At 36.5% G+C, this 19,468-nt stretch overlaps 1 protein-coding gene across 2 annotated transcripts in view; it reads left to right on the forward strand.

Annotated features, from left to right (window-relative positions):
* TFEC (transcription factor EC) overlaps nt 1-19,468 on the forward strand; it is a 92,071-nt gene that overhangs the window by 63,737 nt on the left and 8,866 nt on the right. For both annotated transcript variants that reach the window (XM_027905360.1, XM_027905361.1), the window contains 3 exons: nt 12,641-12,755; nt 13,627-13,683; nt 17,878-17,953. In XM_027905360.1, coding sequence (XP_027761161.1) covers nt 12,641-12,755; nt 13,627-13,683; nt 17,878-17,953 — 248 coding nt within the window. The remainder of the gene's footprint in view (nt 1-12,640; nt 12,756-13,626; nt 13,684-17,877; nt 17,954-19,468) is intronic.

Raw genomic sequence — 19,468 nt, forward strand, 5'->3', positions numbered from 1 at the left:
TCTCATGCCTGCTCTAAGTACTCCAAATAGATTGGGCATGAGTGTTTGCAATTTACCTTATGCTATTGAAAAGTTTTTCACAGCATAGAGCATGCATTACTTTGGGTCAGGAGAAGAACTGTGGTCCACTTTTACATAGCTGCAGCACTCAACAGCTATGCAAAATGCCCAAATAGTTAATCTCTCTAACACTGTAATGTGGCCAGTGTCTACTAACCCTTCTCTATTTTGGGGGTAAAACTCTCTGGCTAAAGGGAGACAAGACTTGATAACTCTGAACTGAAGGGAAAATTCTGTGGTTTTCTGTTTTTAAAAGGTAAATAGACAGAAATTAAAGTATTATTCTAAAATATACAGTTGTTTGTATACAAGTGTCTCTTAAAAACATGGCCTTTAGCTCAGACCTTAACATTTATTGGACAGAGGTAAGCAAAAAGGATAGTTAAATCTCTAATTCTCCTGATGTTCATACCTTACTCATTCTAAGCCACTGTGCAGCAGGATCTGCAAGAAAATTCCTGCTGTTTGGGACCACCAAGCAGATGATGTCATATCCCAAAGCCTCTGCTGCATGTCTTATGCTGTTGTCTGTATACAGCAATGCAAGACTTGAAGTCCTTAGTAGACAACTAGTAATTAAGAAGGCTACATTAAGCTCATTGGGGTCTGCAGTGTATAGATTATGATCACTTCTGGAAATAAACTTTATGAATTTCTGTCAATGGCATTTACATAAATGGAATAAAAGACTTTTGAGCTCAGAGGCAAAAACAATGGCCATTTTGTTCTCCAAGCGCAGTCAAGCTTTTTACTGCAGGACAAAGCTAACTTGCAGAAAAAACCCAGAGTTTTTGAAGTCCATTTTGAGAAACAGACTTCTGAAAGATATAACAGATTTTCTTAGCACATTCTTTCTCCATCAGCCAAGACCTTCTACTTTTGATATATGTGTACAGTAGTTTATGAAGTAGTTGACTGTTATATTTACACTAGAAATAAGCTTTTGTGGATATATCTGAAAGCAACCACTACAGAAAGGAGCTTCAATCAAAATTAAACTCTGCATGGTATGTGCATGTGAATGCACTAGGTCACTAAAATCAGTAAATAACTTACTGTAATATATTCAGATACTTAGATGATAGGTGAAATCTAAGAGGATGTAATATAAAGCATATATATAATATAAATACTGGTAATAGAGTTATTAACACATCATCATGGCTAGGCTTCACAAATGAAGATTTGAGAAGTACTCTACCCATGCTTGCTGCAAGTGTGCTGATGGCTAAAAAGGTCAATGCGAGATAGACAAGTCTGGTTGCAAAAGGATTAACATATATGTATATGAGCAAATGCCTTATTCTAATTCTGAGAAAAAAAATCTCTTTTTCACTTCTTCCTCAGACCCAGTTTTTCACTTTTCATGTATTTTTGTGCTTACGTTAGGTGTGATGGTTCGGACTTGGCTCCCTGCCAAATGCCCACCCCCAGTGGCAGCCCCTCTCTCCCCCACTTTCTACTTCCCCCAGGGAAAAGGAAAAAAACTATGCAAATTGAAGAACCCGAAAACCAAGCTAGTTATATAAAAAATATATTTTATGTATATTACAGTTAAGATGCTATGTACACAGCAAACGGGAATCCAAACACCCCCCGAAGGGATAGGGAAAGGGGAAAAAAGGGACAAAAGGAAACAAAAAGGGACACCGAATAGATATGCGCAATCAAACCCGAGAACTAGTAAAATAACTAGTAAAATAAATCTCACCACGTCTCTTAGAAAGCAGGCTTGGCAGACATGGCCAGCACTCTCCAAGCTTCCACATGGCAGGCCAGTGGATGCTGCAGGCCTCAGCCTTAGATAAGCGAGACCAACGCAGGGACCCACTGTTCCCAAACTTCGGTGGAAGAGAACAAATGCCGCTCCTCCCTTCTTATTTATACCACGGTTTACGTAAAAATCATATGGAATACTGGGAACACTGCCCCTTCCTTGGTTACAAACTGGTAACCAGGAAAGGCCTAGATTAAAACCACCACAGTTAGGTCACTGTTTTTAGAGGAAGAATTTGAATGTTTGGTATATACATTTACATACTGTGTCCAGCAAAACTGAGGTCAGATGGAACCAGGAATTAGTACATAAGTTGGTGTTACCAGTGAAATAGTCTTTGTAAAACACCTAGCAAATCTGTCATTTAATTGTTATTTTTAGGTTTCAGAACCTGGGGGTTAGTGGACAGTACTCCTATGACATTTGATTTCCAGTTGGAAGTTGGATGATGACATAATCAGAGCATCACTTTACTTTTGGACTGTGTGTTATGCTAATTTTGTAATCAGAAATTCCAAGAATAGCTAAAAACATACAATTAAGAGATAATAATTGAAAGAGTAGATATCTCCTGCAAAGAGTTGATTCTCCAGAAAATTCCTTTGCGTGGTCATATTAGATCAGACATTTATCTAGACAATGGACTTCTATGTATATGATCAGGGCAGGAATGTACTGTGACTGGGAATATGAAGAGAGTTCATTTTTCTCTGATGAATAATGAACCAGCTTGATGATCATTATTTGAAGATAAAAAATGAACCAGTTTTCATGCATAATATATAATATGTAATATAATATATCTGAACATTAAGTCCCTGGTTGAGGAGTGTGTAATTATGAGCCATGTTAAAGATAAATATAGAAGGAAATACAATTTATTTAAATGAAAACAAGTCTGAGAAGGCTAGCATTTTCTGATATTCTCTTTAGATAATATAAAGAGAAATTAGAACATGTGAGTATTAGTTGTTACTGAAAACCATATATTCTCAAATATAAGTATTTTGTATTGCAATTACAAAAGCACCTAAAACATTTAGCTGTGAATGGGATCTTCTTTTTATAGACTCTAAAACCAGTATACTACAACTTCTTTGTCAATTGAGAGTGTAAACAAATCTTGACAAATAGAAAGGATAACAGAGCTTATGTTCAACTTTCTTCAAGCAACACAGCAATTGAAAAAGAAAGCCAGAGGCTGAACCCTAGTCTTCTCAGCACAGGACTTGTATTGACTCACAAGGTTATGTATCCTGTCTGCAATATCTTTGAGAAGATGAAAAGTCACAATTCACAAAAACACACATTGAAGATAGAATAATTACCCCAGTTTTCCCATTGTCTAAACTTGGAAACACCCACTATACCATATATTGCTATTTCGAAAATGGATTTTCAATGGATGGATTAATATAAACTTATTGATCAACTCACTATTTGGTAAAATTCAGTGCACATTGTGATATCAATCTGCGAACCTGAAAGATTGAAAAAAAGGATTTGTTTACCTGACATGAATAAATAGGAGGGGCATGACAAGCAATTAACTGTATTTTTATGTTTTGTACCCCAGTAACACAAACACTGCCCAATCTTTTACTTTATATGTAAAATGAACTGTGGACAAAAATAATTTGGTTTGTTTTCTTCTTTTGTTTTGTTTTGTTTGTTTTTTTTTTGTTGTTTGTTTGTTTGTTTTAATTAAAATGAGTAAGAAAGAACCTCATGAACTCATGAAAACATGACTGAAGGGGGATATATTTAGGGGTGGGAAATGATGAAGTGTTGCGATAGTCTTTCCTTTTAGATGCAGTCTGAGCAAGTACCAATTTTTACCTAGCACAGAAAGAAATGTTCTGTTGCAGATACAGTACTCAGCCTTTCATATTAGGCAGCTACGTAGTCTCAACTTGTGACAAGTAAAGCAGCATGTGTTGTGGTTCATTGTTACTTGAGTTTGTTGAGTGTGCTAGTGCAGTACAGGCAATCTGACCATGAGTAATAGGGTCAGTGGTCCTCAGAATGGTCTGTACTGCACTGCAGCTGCTGTGGATGCGTGCCATACTTCTGTTACTGCAGGAAACATGGGCACATGGGCATACTTGGTGGGTTGCATGTCTGCAATTATTAGGCCTGGAAAAGAGAGTAGCAAAGGAAGTTTCTGCTAGCAGGACTATTTCTTGCAACATGCTTCCCAATTGTTTTTTTTCATGGGTACTTCTGGCCTGTGCAGAATGAAGACCTCTGGTAGAGGCAGTCTGATCCTGACCTCTGTACTTTTTGGGCACATCTTGACCCTTCTGATCATGCACTTGGGCTTTTGAGTGGGACTGTGAAGAAGTAAGGCTGTGGGAGAAATGGTAGCTGGAAATAAGCCTCCACTAATAGGACAGTCCATCCTGCTGTCTGTTTGCACATTCCTCAAGGGAAAGCAGGCTAGCTGATGAACTGTTTTAACCTGTTAGGACAGTCCAGATACCTTTGTTACGAGATCACTGCAACAAATGCATAATAGTAAAATTCAATACAGATTATCTAGAAAGTAACTGAACAGGATTGCTTTCAGGTTAAGGAGCAAGCTAAAGAGATTACAAAGATTTTTCTGAAAATAAAAGATATTAATGAATTGTACCAATAATCAATCCTCGGCCTCAGTTTATTAATATTTTCATTAGTGATACGAAAATACATTTATGCTGATGAAATTCACTGAGGTAGCAAAAGTAGAAAGTATTGCCAATTCAAAGGAGGATAAGGATATCATAGAGGAAGAATTATATAAGAATATAAGACTGTGATGACAGAATAGTCTAAATGGAAGGAATGTAATAGTACTGAGTGCAAGGTCATTCATTCAAATACTAATAACAGGAATGTCTGCAGTAAGCTGAGAGCTCATTAACTGGAGATGAGAGAAAAAGATCTGGTTATATTAGTTGCCCAGAGGATAACTGTAAGCCATCAAAATGATGGGAGTGCAAAAAGGAGATAAATATGATCTTAGTATCCATCATGAGACGTATTTCCAAGAGACAAAGGAAATATTTACTGTGGGATTCACTGGGCACAAAACTTCCAGAATGCTGTAGACAAATAAAGGTGTCCACTCTTCAGAAAAACTAATTCAAAGCAGGAAAGGTAGAGAGAGGTTTGTTAGTACATGTAATATCATGGGAAGTCTGTCTAAAGGAGCATGACCTGTTTCATTTAGCAAAGCAAACTCTTAAGGGAGCTATGTTCACTCACAGTAGTCACATGGGGATGTTGAACAATGAACTATATATGTTAAAGGAACAAAAACCCCAAATAAAATTTGTCTAGGTATGGAAATAAAGGGAAAGTTTTTTGACAATAATTTGCATTCATTCAACTTTTGTAACATACTCAAAGTAAAAATATTTGAGATGTGAAACCTAACTGATGTTAGATGGAACATTATTGGCTTATGAAATAGATTGTGATAACACATTAAATGAACCCAATATCCAGGAAATGTTTTCTAGTCCAGACTGGGCATTACCACATTCAGCAGAATTTTTAGATTAAGAAAATTCTAGCTGACTTTGGAAAAGGGTTGGGCTGATATTCTTTAGCTGTGACACACTGATTCTGATAGAGCTATGAACTTACAGACTTGAATGTTAGCGTAAGGCAAAAACATGATGCCAAGATTAGCCAAAATGGAAAAATATTTAAATAATATGTGATCATGCAAGTGAACACTATTGAAACATAGAGTTCTAGGAACTACAGATGAACAGGCATAGACAACCTGTATCCATATATTTTATTATCACATTAAGAATCCTTTTCTTGGAAGGTATGGAAATGGCTTAATTCTTCCTTGAAATAACATGGTTTTTACCAACAGCTATCATGCTATGGGATTTGGAATATATTACATTATTTCCCTTAATAAGCTGGTGTCTTTCATATCTTAGTAATGTTTTTCTTCAAAGAGAAAACCCCAAAACTTGGTTTTAGAGACTGCAAATTGTGATCAGAGCTGTCCATTGCTAGTTATGCACACTAACGAACCCTTAGTATTTGCTTCACTTTCCTGCCTGCGTAGTGGTTCAGACCCGAGTATTGAACGTAACAACCTTCTCTCGACTAGACCTTCATAGTACTTGCCTTGAACACTGTCAGCAAGCACAAGGTCACAGGCTCTTGTGAGGTGTACTCAGGTACTCCAGCTGAAGTTTGCTTTTATAATTGGTCTAAGCTTCAAAGTTGAGCATCTTTCAGGACTGAGCCCCATGAATGGAAATTCTCATGTTCCAGTCTTTGCACACAGGAATTGAAGATCCCATGACACTTTATACAAAAGGAAGAATGTTAACCCCAATGTCCTTGCCAAATGCTAACTTCATTAATTACAGTCTTTAATTCTCCTTGCAGTTTTAATTAGATATGGTATTATTCTCTTCCTATACCACATTGTCACTGGTTATTCCCACTTAACCATTTGCTGTGCTAACAGTAGTTGATCTTTTGTCCAAAGCGTGCTGTATTTTAGAAGAAGGAAAGGTGCCTTATTGTATTTTGCTATTTTTAATATTTGTGTTCTCATCCCTTACAAGCTGCTAGCATCTAAATTCTCACATACATATACATAAATATATGTATCATGAATTCAAAGTTTGGAAATTATGTGACTTACCAGAACTTCTTAGAACTTGTTGCGTGAATCAATTCAGGTTATGACCTGCAGGATAATTTCCTGAGACTTATGAATTTTCATACCTAAATGTCTGTTTTCACATCTCTAAACTGAAAGCAAGAACATGCTTTTGACACAGTAAAATCTGTTGGAATTTTAAAGTGCTTTTGGATTCATCAGTTTTGACGGTGCTATAGAATTTATTGTAAGATCATCACTGTACACGTATCGTATAATTGTGCCATTGCAAATGATTTGTACTTACAGTAAGACTGTGTTGGATTTTTGTGAGATTATAGATATATATCTCCCGTAATGTAAGACTGGAAGCTGTTTGAAGCCTCAGTACTGCAAAAACTTTCCCCACTTAAGTGACACTGTAGGAAATAAATTGCATTATGGTGTATGAGTTTTAGTACACATGCAAACAACTAGATGTATTTTGATTCACAATTTCTATAATACATTGTGCTATATATCTTGATTTCATATTTAAAAATTAGCTATTACAGATGTCTACACTTCAACTGTTCCTGCTTTGTCAGACAGAAATAGCGTCTTTTCTCATTGGCCAGTTTCTACAAGATTGCTCTCAGTGTTCGGTAACATTAGCAAAGAAATTCCTTGGGATTTTCCATGTTTGATATAAGTGCAGAGCAAATTCAGGTAGAGAGTTTCAACAAAATAATTTGATATGTTTTTTACTGTGTTTTTAAAAATCCCTAATAATCAGAAATGTGAATATTTTTAAAGAAAGTTCCTCTTTCGTGATTTTTAAAATTACGGTTTATGTGGAAATTTTTGCACTAGGAGCACAGTGAGGTTTCATGAGAAGGTACACATGGAAAGCCTGCAAGAGTCACCCCAGACTCTCTTTTGAGTTGAGAAGAAGAAGCAGAGGATATTCAGTTCATTCTAAGTGTCCAAGACAGGTCAGATTAATCATCCTCTGTTTCTTCTCCTGATCCTGAATCCTGACACTGAGAGTTATTTGCTGCACACTAATTCATAGCAGATTTTTCATGCTGGCTAACTGTGAATGAAGATAGTGTATCAAAGGGAGATCACCAGTGGCCCTATCCACAAATCCACTTACCCTTCATATTTCATTTCTACTAAAATCACAAAAGAAAGAGACAGTTGATAGTGCAACTGGCACAAACTTTCTCTAACCTTTTCTGTCACTTAAGCCAGGATGACAGGCATGTAGTTCCTCCAATCTCCTTCTGGCCCTTCTTGTAGATGGGTGTCACGTTTGATAGCCTACAGTCAACTGGCACCTCCTCAGTTAGTCAGGGCTGATGATAAATGATTGAAAGCGGCTCAGTGAATTCTTCTGCCAGCTCCCTTAGGGCCTTTGAATGCATCCTATCCAGCCTCATAAATCTATGTGTGACTAAGAGGTATAACAATTTTCCTTGGATTATGGGGTCTTCATTCTGCTCTATGTCTTCCAGCTGAGGCAAAAAAGGCATTAAGTACCTCAGCCTTTTCTTCATCCTTTGTCACTGTGTTTCCTCCTACATGCAATAAACCATGAAGATTCTCCTTACCCCTCCTTTGATGCTGATATATTTATAGAAACACTTTTAATTGTATTTTACAGCAGTGGCCAGATTAAGTTCTAGTTGAGTTTTGGCCCTTCTAATTTTCTCTCTGCATAACCTCACAACATCCTTGCTGTCCTTCTGAGTTGCCTGGCCCTTCTTCCAAAGGATACACTGTCCTTTTTTCCCTGAGTTTCAGCCAAAGTTCTCTGTTCAGCCTGGCCAGTCTTCCTCACTGGCTCATCTTTTGGCACATGGAGATGTTCTGCTCCTGCATCTTTAACATTTCCTTCTTGATCCAGTCTTCCTGGACTCCTTTCCCCTCAGGATCACCTCCAAAGGAATTCTCTCAACCAGCCTCCTAAACAGGCTGAAGTCTGCCCTCTGGAAGTCCAAGTCCAGTTCTACTGACCCCTCTTTTCCCTTCACCAAGAATCAAAAAATCTACCATTTAATGATCACTGTGCCCAAGACAGCCTCCAATTGTCACATCATCCACCAGTCTTTCTTTGTTCACAAACAGGTCCATTGGGCACCTTCCTTAGTCGCCTCACTCACCAGTTGTGTCAGGAAGTTACCTTTCACACACTCCAGGAAACACTGTTTCCTCTCAGTGGTTTTATTTCCAGCTGACATTTGTAAGTTGAAGTTCCCCATGAGAACAAGGGCCAGCAATCATAAGTCTTCTCTCAGTTATTTATAGAATATTTCAGTTGCCTCTTCATCCTGGTTGGGTGGTCTGTAACAGTCCCACTAGGATATCTGGCTTGTTGGCCTTCCTCTTGATTCTTACCCATAAACACTCAAGCCTATCATTACCATCATTCAGGTCTAGACAATCAAAATCCTATAAAATACAGGGCTACCCCATTGTCTCTCCTTTCTTGCCTATCCCTTTTGGAGTAATGCTTATGTGAATCATTCTAATTAGTGAGATGATGGAATTATAGTCCTCAGTAGCTGAATGACTTGGGTTTGGGCTTCATTTTCATCATCTCCACATGGAATGATGAATCTATTTTCTTAATGGCTGACAAAAAATCTGAAATGATGAGGGGAAAAGTGCTGAAACACTGCAGAAAACAAAGATGATATGGGACATTTGGCAGAGAGGCCCTGCAAAGAGACTTAGACATATTAGAAGGCTGGACAATCACCAACTGTATGAAATTTAATGGCAAGTGTCGGATTCCACACCTGAGACAGGGCAACCCTGGGATGCACGTATAGAGTGGGGAATGAGAGGCTGGAGAACAGAACTGCAGAAAGGAACCTGGGGTGTCCTGGTTGATGGCAAATTGCTTATGAGTCAGCAGTGTCCTGACAGCCAGGAGGGCCAGTCATGTTCTGGGATGCATTAGGAACAGCATCACCAGCTGGTCAAAAGAGATAATTGTCCCGCTCGCTCTGCACTGGTGTGGCCTCACCTTGAATACTGTGTGCAGGTTTGGGAAGATATTAAACTATTAAACGGCATCCAAAGGAGGGCCCAAGAGATGGTGAAGGACCTTGAGGGGCAGCCATATGAGGAGCAGCTGAGGTCACTTGGTTTGTTCAGGCTGGAGGAGACTGAGGGGAGACCTCATTGCAGTTAAAACTTCCCTGTGAGGGGAAGTGAAGGGGCAGACACTGATCTCTTGTCTCTGGTGACCACTAACAGGACCAGGGAGGGAATGGCCTGAAGTTGTGTCAAGGAAGGTTTAGGTTAGATATGAGGAATGGTTCCTCATCCAGAGGGTGGTGAGTGGTTGAGCACTGGAACAGATTCCCTAGGGAAGTTGTCACAGTACCTGATAGAGCTCAAGAAGCATTTGGACAATACTCTCAGGCACATTGTGTGATTCTTGGGGCTGTCTTGAGCAGGACCAGGAGTTGGACTTCAATGATCCATGTGTATCCATTCCAAATCAGGACATTCTATGATTCTATGATATTTCATACCTTTTACTGCTTAATGAAAGTATTAGTGTAGTCAGATATAGACCATGGACAGACACTTGGTTGCAGCCGCTGCCCCAGTGGTTTTGCTGCTGGAAGAAGGTACATGAACTGTTATCACTTCAGACAATGGCAGCAGTTACATGCAATTGCTTTCATCAGCTGTATAATCAAATTCATCTGAAATGTCTGCCTGTGGTTTTAAGTTGAATTTACTCATGTTCTTTTGAATCCTCACATAATTCTGAACTTTCAGGTGTGTAGTTGTTTGGTTTTTTTTTATTAACAGCTAAGTTGGCCTTTCATGGCCTTTCATGACCTTTCATCTTGGATTTGGACACTGCCACTTAAATTCACACCTTTTTGAATAGACTGTTGAGATTTAACTATCTTTCAAGGATAAACACGAATTATTTTTTGAAAATTAGAAGTGAAATAAGTAAAAAATATGATAGATATGCATTTCTTATTTGTTAGATTATTTATTAGGTTATATTATTTTTAGGGGTAACTATTTCCTGTTTCACAGAAACAGTAGCTTAAATCATATAACAGCCTTTTTTGAAATCCACTGGAATGAGTATAGTAGTCACACTGACTCTCAATTTTTTATGTTGTTCTTTTTTCATATAATTTCAATAAGCCAAATTCATTTACATGATTGTAAGAAGTAATTAAATATGTGTCTAGAGCTAATAGGAGTTCACTCTTGTAATATAGTTATACTATCCCTGGAACAAAGGAAATGCAAAGGTAAAGCTGCAGTAAATTCTGTAGTACTTGTCAGTTTACCCCTCTGGAATGAAACAAAGGTGCTTAATGTGTGAATACTCTTAGCATTCAAATCCTACCTATTAAACATTGCTTGTTCTTGAGTAATACTCATCTGAATTCCAAACATTCTTTTAAAAAATATTTTCATTGAGAGATCAAATATGTAAGCAGATTTTCAAAACTGACTTGGTGTTGTGATTTTTAACAGTATTCAAGAATTATCAGTTTTCTTAAGTAAAAAACATCTACTTAAAAATGAGCATACTATTTATGTGCATTCAAAAAGAATTCTGATTGTTTAATTTAATTGCATGAAATAGAACTGGGAGAACTTAAACTAGGATCTCAGATGGTCTAGTAAAGTTATTAGTTAATTTAATAAAATTGTTATTTCAAAAAATAAGACATTTAAAATTTCAGATTTAATATAAAAATATATGAAGCACTGCTGTAGAACAATTTCACACTGAGTAAGTGATTGGGAAATCGTGTCTGTGCAAAATAACTTGTGGTAAAACTCAGTCTCTACAAGAAAAGAAATTACCAGTCTAAAATAAGCTGTTTACCAGTAGAACTATGGTTGGTGTCTTGATGTCCTGCCTGGAAAATTCCAGTGTGTTTCAGGATCCATGGGTGTAGGGCATATCTGTAAAAACATGTTTGCTTGTCTATGAGAAACTATTTCCTTTACTAACTCATAATTTCCTTTCACGCTTTTCTGTCTCAAGTCAGTAGTTTTAACCATATTTTTTCACTCACTTTTTTCACCCACTTTTTAATTCTTTTTTTTCCCCCTGTTATCTTGACCAGGTGGACCCAAACTCAGTTTCTGAGTTCACGTGTGTTGGCCACAAAAGAAAACAAATATGTCATCACAAATTTTATATGCATGATAAAATAAAATAAAATAAAAATTTTGCTCTTACTGTCATAGAAGTCAATAAGAATGCAAATCAGTTTTTTGTGAATCTGGACTTGGACATCTTCACACAGGTGTCTTCACAAGAACACACAGAGATGTATAAGATATTGATCAGTGCTGAAAGCTTGATTATAAGGTCATTGAAACTGAGCAAAGCCTGAACTGTTCTTTACTAAACTTTTGCATATTATTCAAGTCAAGGTAATATTTGTGTAATTATCTGAAATCCATAGGAACATATTTCAGCCTTACTTCTCTTTGAGTGCATTCTGTGGGTTTATTAAATAATGTCATATTGAAATTTTGAAGGTATTAAGGTTACTGATATACATAGTCATATATGTTATGCATGTTAAAACCATTAGGTTATCCAGTCTATCTTGACAACAGCACAGTTTCTTTCCTTAACGTATATTCCTCGATGTTGTGTCTACTCTAATTTTAACTGTTGCATATAACTGGGTCCCTGAATCTTTGTACTGCTAAATGAGGCACAGTATGAAGTACTAATTCAGAGTTTAGTGATGTGGTTAAAAATCACTGAGAAGCATGTCAAAATCACCAAGGTTGTATTGATTTTCAACCTAATTTATGTTTGAAGTGCAGTTATGGTAATCCTGGTTTTAGAGAATATAGTATAGAAGCAATTGAAAAACAGAGATGGGGACCTATATCTTGCCATCACTCTGCATCTGAAACCCACTCACAGCAGCTAGAAAGCTGCTTGTGTAACAGTGGCAGGCTGTGACCATTGGCTTTCAATTTTACTTAATACCACAGAATAGTAAACTTTCCCTTTAGACATATATACACATCTCCTTCTAAAGAACACCAGACTCATAGCCAAAGATTTTTGCTCCTTGAATTTATGTTGGGTTTTTAAAAATATCTTTTAAGTCTTTAATTTATTTTAATATTTTTTTTTCATATTCTTCTTTCCGTCTGTACCCCTCAAGCTATCTAGCAGCATTTTGGATATATATAACAGTGACCAGGGAATGGCACCAGCTAATATGAGTCTCACAAATGCTTCTTGCCCAGCTAATCTACCAGTAAAAAGGGAACTCACAGGTAAAAGAACTCCGAGATTTTAGTATTTTATAATTGCAAAAGTGATGATGTGTGTCTTAAAAATTGCATAAATCTTACCCATGAAAAGATATTCATAATTAAATTCCTGAGAATTTTGCACTTTGTAGTTTTGTTTAAGGGAAAGAACAAAGAGCAAGGAGAAATGTTTTCTTTCTGTTCTCCTGTTTAGCAGCTCAGAAAAAATATTTTTCCCCTGTTTTTTATGAACATTACGCTTCTAATAAGCCTTAATATTTCAGAAAACATACTATATTCTTCCACATCTTGGCTCAGGACCAACAGTATAAATAAACTATCATCCATTTAATTTGTTCCAGAGTAGAACAAATGGTTCTTTTAAAACTTTACAATAGGTCTATTCAAGGTAAACCTATGTTAGTGGATTAAGAATTTTAAAAGTTACATTCAATTAATCCAAAGAATGCTAAAAATCATGTACAGTTTATTAGTGTCACTCAGAGAAAACAGTGAGTTTGTTCAATATCTTACAAATCTGATTAACTCTTGCATTATGGGATATAGAAAATCCATATTCACATTAGTGTATTGTAAGTTCTATCTTGATGTGAAATACAGAAAATTGCAGAAAAATACCCCCCTATGACATTTCTATGTTCCTAAATAAAAAATACTGTGCAATAAAAAGATAGTAAGCAACCTACTAGGCTTGTGCAAAATTTAGTACTGGTAGAATATAGATTTCCCTATGATCTGCTTTAATAATAAAAATAGTAATGTAGTAAAAGGACTGGAAGTCTGGTCTTTGTGACAAGAGGCCATTTTGGAAAGGTGAAAGAAGTACTGAAATTTCATCTTAAGGACTATTTTAATAAATGTTCCTTTCTGTCAGAAGCAGATACAAGAGCAATGGCAAAGGAGAGACAAAAAAAGGATAACCACAATCTCAGTAAGTATATGTTAATCTTCCATCTCATTAATTGGAATTTATGGAGAATGCAAAAATATTATACATTAGCTACCCCATCTCTGCTCATCTTCTAGATCAGCATATTACCAGGCTAATCAAATTGAGCTCAGACTCCAAACACAGCCAACCACAGAGCTTTATTTCCTTAAATGAATTTCTTTTTTGGAATATTGTAATTAATTTATTTCCATTTAATCTCCTGCTATTATGTTTTTATCCTATGATTGTACAATTTACTTGATGTTGTTTCTAAGAATTACAGTGCAAAACAGATAAGAAAGGAGGGAGATGATGAGAAAAACAACAGTGAACATCCAGTCTTCACACCTTATTTACTGAAGTATTCAAGAAAGAGGCTGTATCTCTCAATACAGCCTCTTGTAGAGGGAAAAAAAATTGCAGTATATTAGAAAACTTCTAAATTGTTAAGCACTTAAAGTTATGGAAATTGTATGTCACCAAAGGAGATCAGGGCAGGACTGGGTGAGACTCACACTGTTCTGACTCTGATACACAAACGCTGTAACCTCTGTAATCTGGGATACACTTGTTTCCTTTACCGAGAGCAGTGCAGCCAGGTACAGATGTTAGGCATTTTGATTTAGAGGAATAATCTTCTTAGAATATAGTGAAATTCACACTTCAGTGTCTAACTATTTATACAAATAAAAAACAATTTATACAGAATAGAAAAAAAAATCAGTTTAATTGGTGAGAAAAGTTTGCCTATAAAGTTAGGCAACTTTTCCCTCTAAAGGATAATTTGAAAAAAAAGCCTGAAGGATTCTTTTTGGAAAGTATTCAGTAAAGTATTCAGTTACATTTCCCAGTTCTCGTTCCCACTTTTTCCAGCAGAAATATTATAGGAGTTGGATTTGATGATCCTTTTGAATAATTTTCCACTTGAGATATTCTTATGATTCTATGAATTTAAACCCAAATTGATAATTAGTTAATAGCCACTATTTATATCTTTATTCTCTTATTTATATCTTGGTTCTCTGGCCATTCCAGTAATCTTAGAGGCATTTATGGCTTTACTTGCATGAAATTAAATACATAAAAGTGCACATCGGCTGGCATAATGTGATAGCAACCACTGTGGACCACTTTTTGCTGCTTAAAATTTCCAGAAGGCATCCTTATGTCTGTCTGTAATTTTTTTGTGGACTGCAGACAGACCATGTAAATTGTTAGAACTGTTGCTAGCACACAATCTCTGAAATGCTAATGTGGCTGCTGTCTGTTGTTTGGGCAGGAGCAGGGAGTTTTTGCCGGTCTAGGAGAGGTGGTGGGTAGGAGCTGTCTGGAACTACAAGGGGAAAGACAAGCTCGTACATACCCTAGGGATGCCTGGTCCTACCACTGCCTTCATTGTTTATTTAGGCTCTGAGGTCATCCTTCCTAATCACAGGAGAAACGTCTGAGAACTTTCCCTCACTGCGGGCAACTAAGCTTAAGGCAGTATGCCACAATCATAGCATTGCAGACAGGGAGCATCTGCTTTGCTTTGGCCCCAGGTGTACACTTCAGAGCTCAAAGTCTTTCTGGAGATAGCTCTACTATCTAATGGCTTGGACATAATAATGTGTTGCATGTAAAGGCTTTATTAGTGTAATTGACTCTTTTGTAAGGTTTCTTAGTCAGGGTCTAAAAAAATCTGTTTCTGGAACTTGATCGGAACTATACAAAAATTCAATATTCAGGTTGAATTTAGGTCCACATTTTGCAAAAATGTTCTTGTACATTCTCATACCAAGGAGGAACAAAGGAACTACAAAAAATTTCCTGTTGAAAGGTTTTATTCTCAATGAAACCATGAAAAGGGATTTAGGCTTAAGAAATTGAACCAACTTCACACAACAACAAGATTTTAAACCATTAGAAAACATTGTTTTGGGTTTTTTTTCTTCCAAGTAAAGAATGGTTTATCATCATCCTGTCCATGTAGTTTGAAAAATCATTTTCTGGTTTGGCTTATGTATAATTTTGAATCTTGAAATGTTATTGATAACTCAGGATATCACTGGCACTCTAACAGACATATATCAGGAAAATGCAATTGAAACATTTTCCAAGCTTCAAAATTTCCCCCTAACTCATTAGCACAATCACTGGAAGCTTCTTTTCAGGAAAATATAAAAAAGAATAGAAATAAAAAGAATTCTGCAGGTACCTACTGGCAAAGGTAATTTTTTCTTTACCTTGTTTGATAGCCAATCTTTAGTTGACCACTATTTGATGAGTATCTTGCAGAGCTTTTCCACATTGTAAATATTAATGAAACAACAGCTATTATGACATAGGACTGTATAGCTAAAGCACATTCTTTAACTATGTTTGCCCTGACATTATTTTGCCAATATAACTAAAATATATATTTTAATTTCTTAAGTTGCTATATGCTTTTGTACTCTGTGCTCTCCTACAAGATCTGGCACATTCAAGCCAATGGGATATAAGAGTTCACTTAGCAGTACACTCAGGAGGATAAAAATCTGTTGTCTGTGTGTGAATCATGACTGCAAAACCCGAGATGCTTTTATTTGTTGAGTGAAATTCCTATTTCTGGAGAGATCAAGAGAAGATAATACATCCCACCAAGGTAGAATACTTCATCAGAATAAATAATAACACTGAGAGAGTTCCTGGAGCTAGGGAGGAAATCAGCTAGGGAGGAAATAACTGACTGCTGCACAAATCTAAGAGCCTCACAGAGACAGGAAGAAAACACTTTTATGTACCAGAAGAAGTAAAGGAATAAAAGTGGTGGGGCTGAGACTGAAAGCAACATGCTCATATGACTATGAGAAGACTGAAGTCAGCCTTGAAAGATCCACCAGGACACCCTTGGGTGAACACTTATAATGTAGCACTACTGGGCTTTTTGTATTTATTTTCAAAATTAAGACATTAGATATTAAGTGAACATCTCCATTTGTGGAGAACGTATCTGTTCTGCCTCTGTTCCAGGCTGGACAGGGCTGGTCTGACAGAGTACAGTGGCATTAGCGTATTGAGCCCAAGGTAAGGTCTTCCAAGATGGAAAGGATGAGAGAAGCAGATCAATGTGATGATAGTGATGGACCAAAGCTGAATTCTGCTCATTCAGCGAGATTTGCATTGAGCTAAAGTACAAAGTGGAGAGAGTGGACAGAAGTGTGAGTTCACATCAGTAGAGACTGCTGGTCTTTGACAGCCAGCAGTACCCCGACGGGACCATATTCTCACTAAATATACTTTCCATGTCACAATTATATACAAGTAATCCTCCAAAGTGATGAATGTCCCTTGGACCTATACATTAAAAATGTTTAATTTCTCAAGGGTCACATACTCCAGCCTGGATACCAGTACAATGCTGGTAAAGTGAACTGAGTGCACAGAGAGGCAGAAATAATTTTAAGAGGCTTATCTTCTGTTTTTCCCTTTCTAACTAAACTACAAAGAAAATGCAGATACCCTACATAGCTTGTCTTTAAAAAAGCATAAATTTAAATCCATAAAATATATTTTAATTATTTAAACTGTGTTTTTATTCACTTTCTGTGTGTTTTAAAAGTTATTTGAAACATGCTTGTTCTTTCCATAACCAAAGGAAACAAATGTGCTGGGGATGAAGTGTTTCTGGGACACAGTCTTTCTCTGTTTCAGTGGGGGGATATAGTTTCAGTTATGTCCTCTTTGTGGTTTGAAATGCTGATAACTGTAAATAAGGGATAGTGGAGCTGTTACCTGTGATCTGTAACGTGAGTACTGCCAAACTATGAATTGCTAGATGAGTTGTCTTATGACTCTGTGGAAGTCACCAGCAAAACTCTGCCAAACTGAAATCTCTGTTCTATGCAAGCATGATGGAGAAAGGCTACAGAAACATTAAGAAAAAGAAGTGTTAGCTCACATTTAGAAAATATGTGACTATTTAATTCTCTAGAAGTCTAGCAGTAAATGGAGGAAAAAAATGATAGGCAAGCTAAGATACAGATAGTACAAATCATGAAGTTTGTTCTGAGAATAAGTCAGAGACAGGTAGGAGCTCACGTTGGGACTGCTATTTAATGAAGAAATTTTCTGTGCATTGACTGACTTGTGTATAACTAATTAAAATGTTTTATATTGAATTTTGCCAAGAATATTTCACTACAAATATAGTAACTGGTTTTTTTTTAACAGTTGAGAGAAGAAGAAGGTATAATATTAACTATCGAATCAAGGAGCTTGGCACACTCATCCCCAAGTCCAATGATCCGTGAGTTCAACAGTCTTTCCTATAATAACATTTATAGTTTAAATACAAGAAAAAAAGAGACAGCTGTATATACTGGCTATAGGATTGAGTAATGGGATACAAAATCTTCCATGCCAGGTCACTGGCTCAGATCAGACTGTTAAAGTAACAAGCCTCTGACAGATTTTTGGTGCCTGTTGAAAAAACCTATGTGAAAGGATAATAAAATGAAAAAATTCCAGAGTGTTTAGGAGTGACTGCCACATCAAGGGAAAACAAACAAACAAATGAAACCCAAACAAAACCAAAAATAAATAAATAAAAAAAGAAAGATAAGCCAATCAACAGAGTCTATTTCTCTGTCCCTAGGTGCAATTGTGTGGTGTCTCTGGAGAAGGACAGAGTGATGCTTTCAGCCCTTGCCATGGCCCTCTAGCGGGATAACACAAAATTCACGTTGTGACTCTCTGCCCTTTGACTAAGGAAAAAAAAAATCTGTAGAAGAGACTGTAGACTGAGCATTTTTCAAAAGTCCTACACTCAGTGCAGGGAAAACACTAGTCCTAAAATGCAAGGATTAAAGTAATAACTGATACAATTGCTATAATAAAATCATTTTATACTAATGCATATACTTACAGTAACAAAAAAATGCATATTGCTTGAACTGTACCTGCATTCCCTTAAACCTTATATTTGTCATAAATATAAAAAAGATTGTCTTGTAGGAAAGCCCACTGCCGGATTAGCAATAACAATTCAGTGTGATATTTAAAGTTGAATTTTAGCCTTAGATTTCTCATATCACTCAGAGAAGACTTCAGACCATGCACTAGCGTGATTGTGACTTGCATAAAATTGATTATACAGATTTTGTCTTTATCATTTACATGTCAATACAAACCTGCAGACCTACTTCAAATGAAAACATCTATTGAAATTTCAGCCTTTTTTTCCCTTAGCAGTAAAAAACTTCTGATTATGTTAAAGATTTCAGCAACAATATAAAGCTGTGTGAGACTTACTTAAGTGCAAGATTAGCTTCACTTGGAGTGAAATCACCAGAGAGAAAGTTAACATACTGCATCTATTTTAGAGAATTCACCAGCTTGTCTCCTTCTATAGCATCCACCCAAGATTAGATAAATGGGCATATTTTTGTTATTAACATAGAATTAGGTGTTACAGCTGAGTTAAAATGAAAAGGGCTTTAAGTACCTAAAAAACCGTTGGGCTCCGTTGCAAGAAGAGACTGGTAGAAGCATTTTAATTTTGCTGATGCATCTTTCAGTATCAATACCATTTGGGCAAATAATTGAAAGATTTCTCAGAAAAACAGTGGATGGCACTGTTGGTTTGCAGCTATAAAGCAATAATAGAAGACAGTTACACTGCAATTAGAGACAAGCAGGAGGTACAAATTCCAGTTACCTGCAGAGGTGTTTCAGTTACATGTTTCATTCTGGATTCAGATTTAGTTTGTGAACTAAATCAAAACATTAATGCCAATAGCAATCACTTAAGCGGTTCTTAAAA

The sequence above is a fragment of the Empidonax traillii genome, unplaced genomic scaffold, assembly GCF_003031625.1.
Source record: "Empidonax traillii isolate 1590-97213 ecotype Southwest subspecies unplaced genomic scaffold, ASM303162v1 scaffold1148:size171831, whole genome shotgun sequence".
NCBI classification, from domain to species: domain Eukaryota; kingdom Metazoa; phylum Chordata; class Aves; order Passeriformes; family Tyrannidae; genus Empidonax; species Empidonax traillii.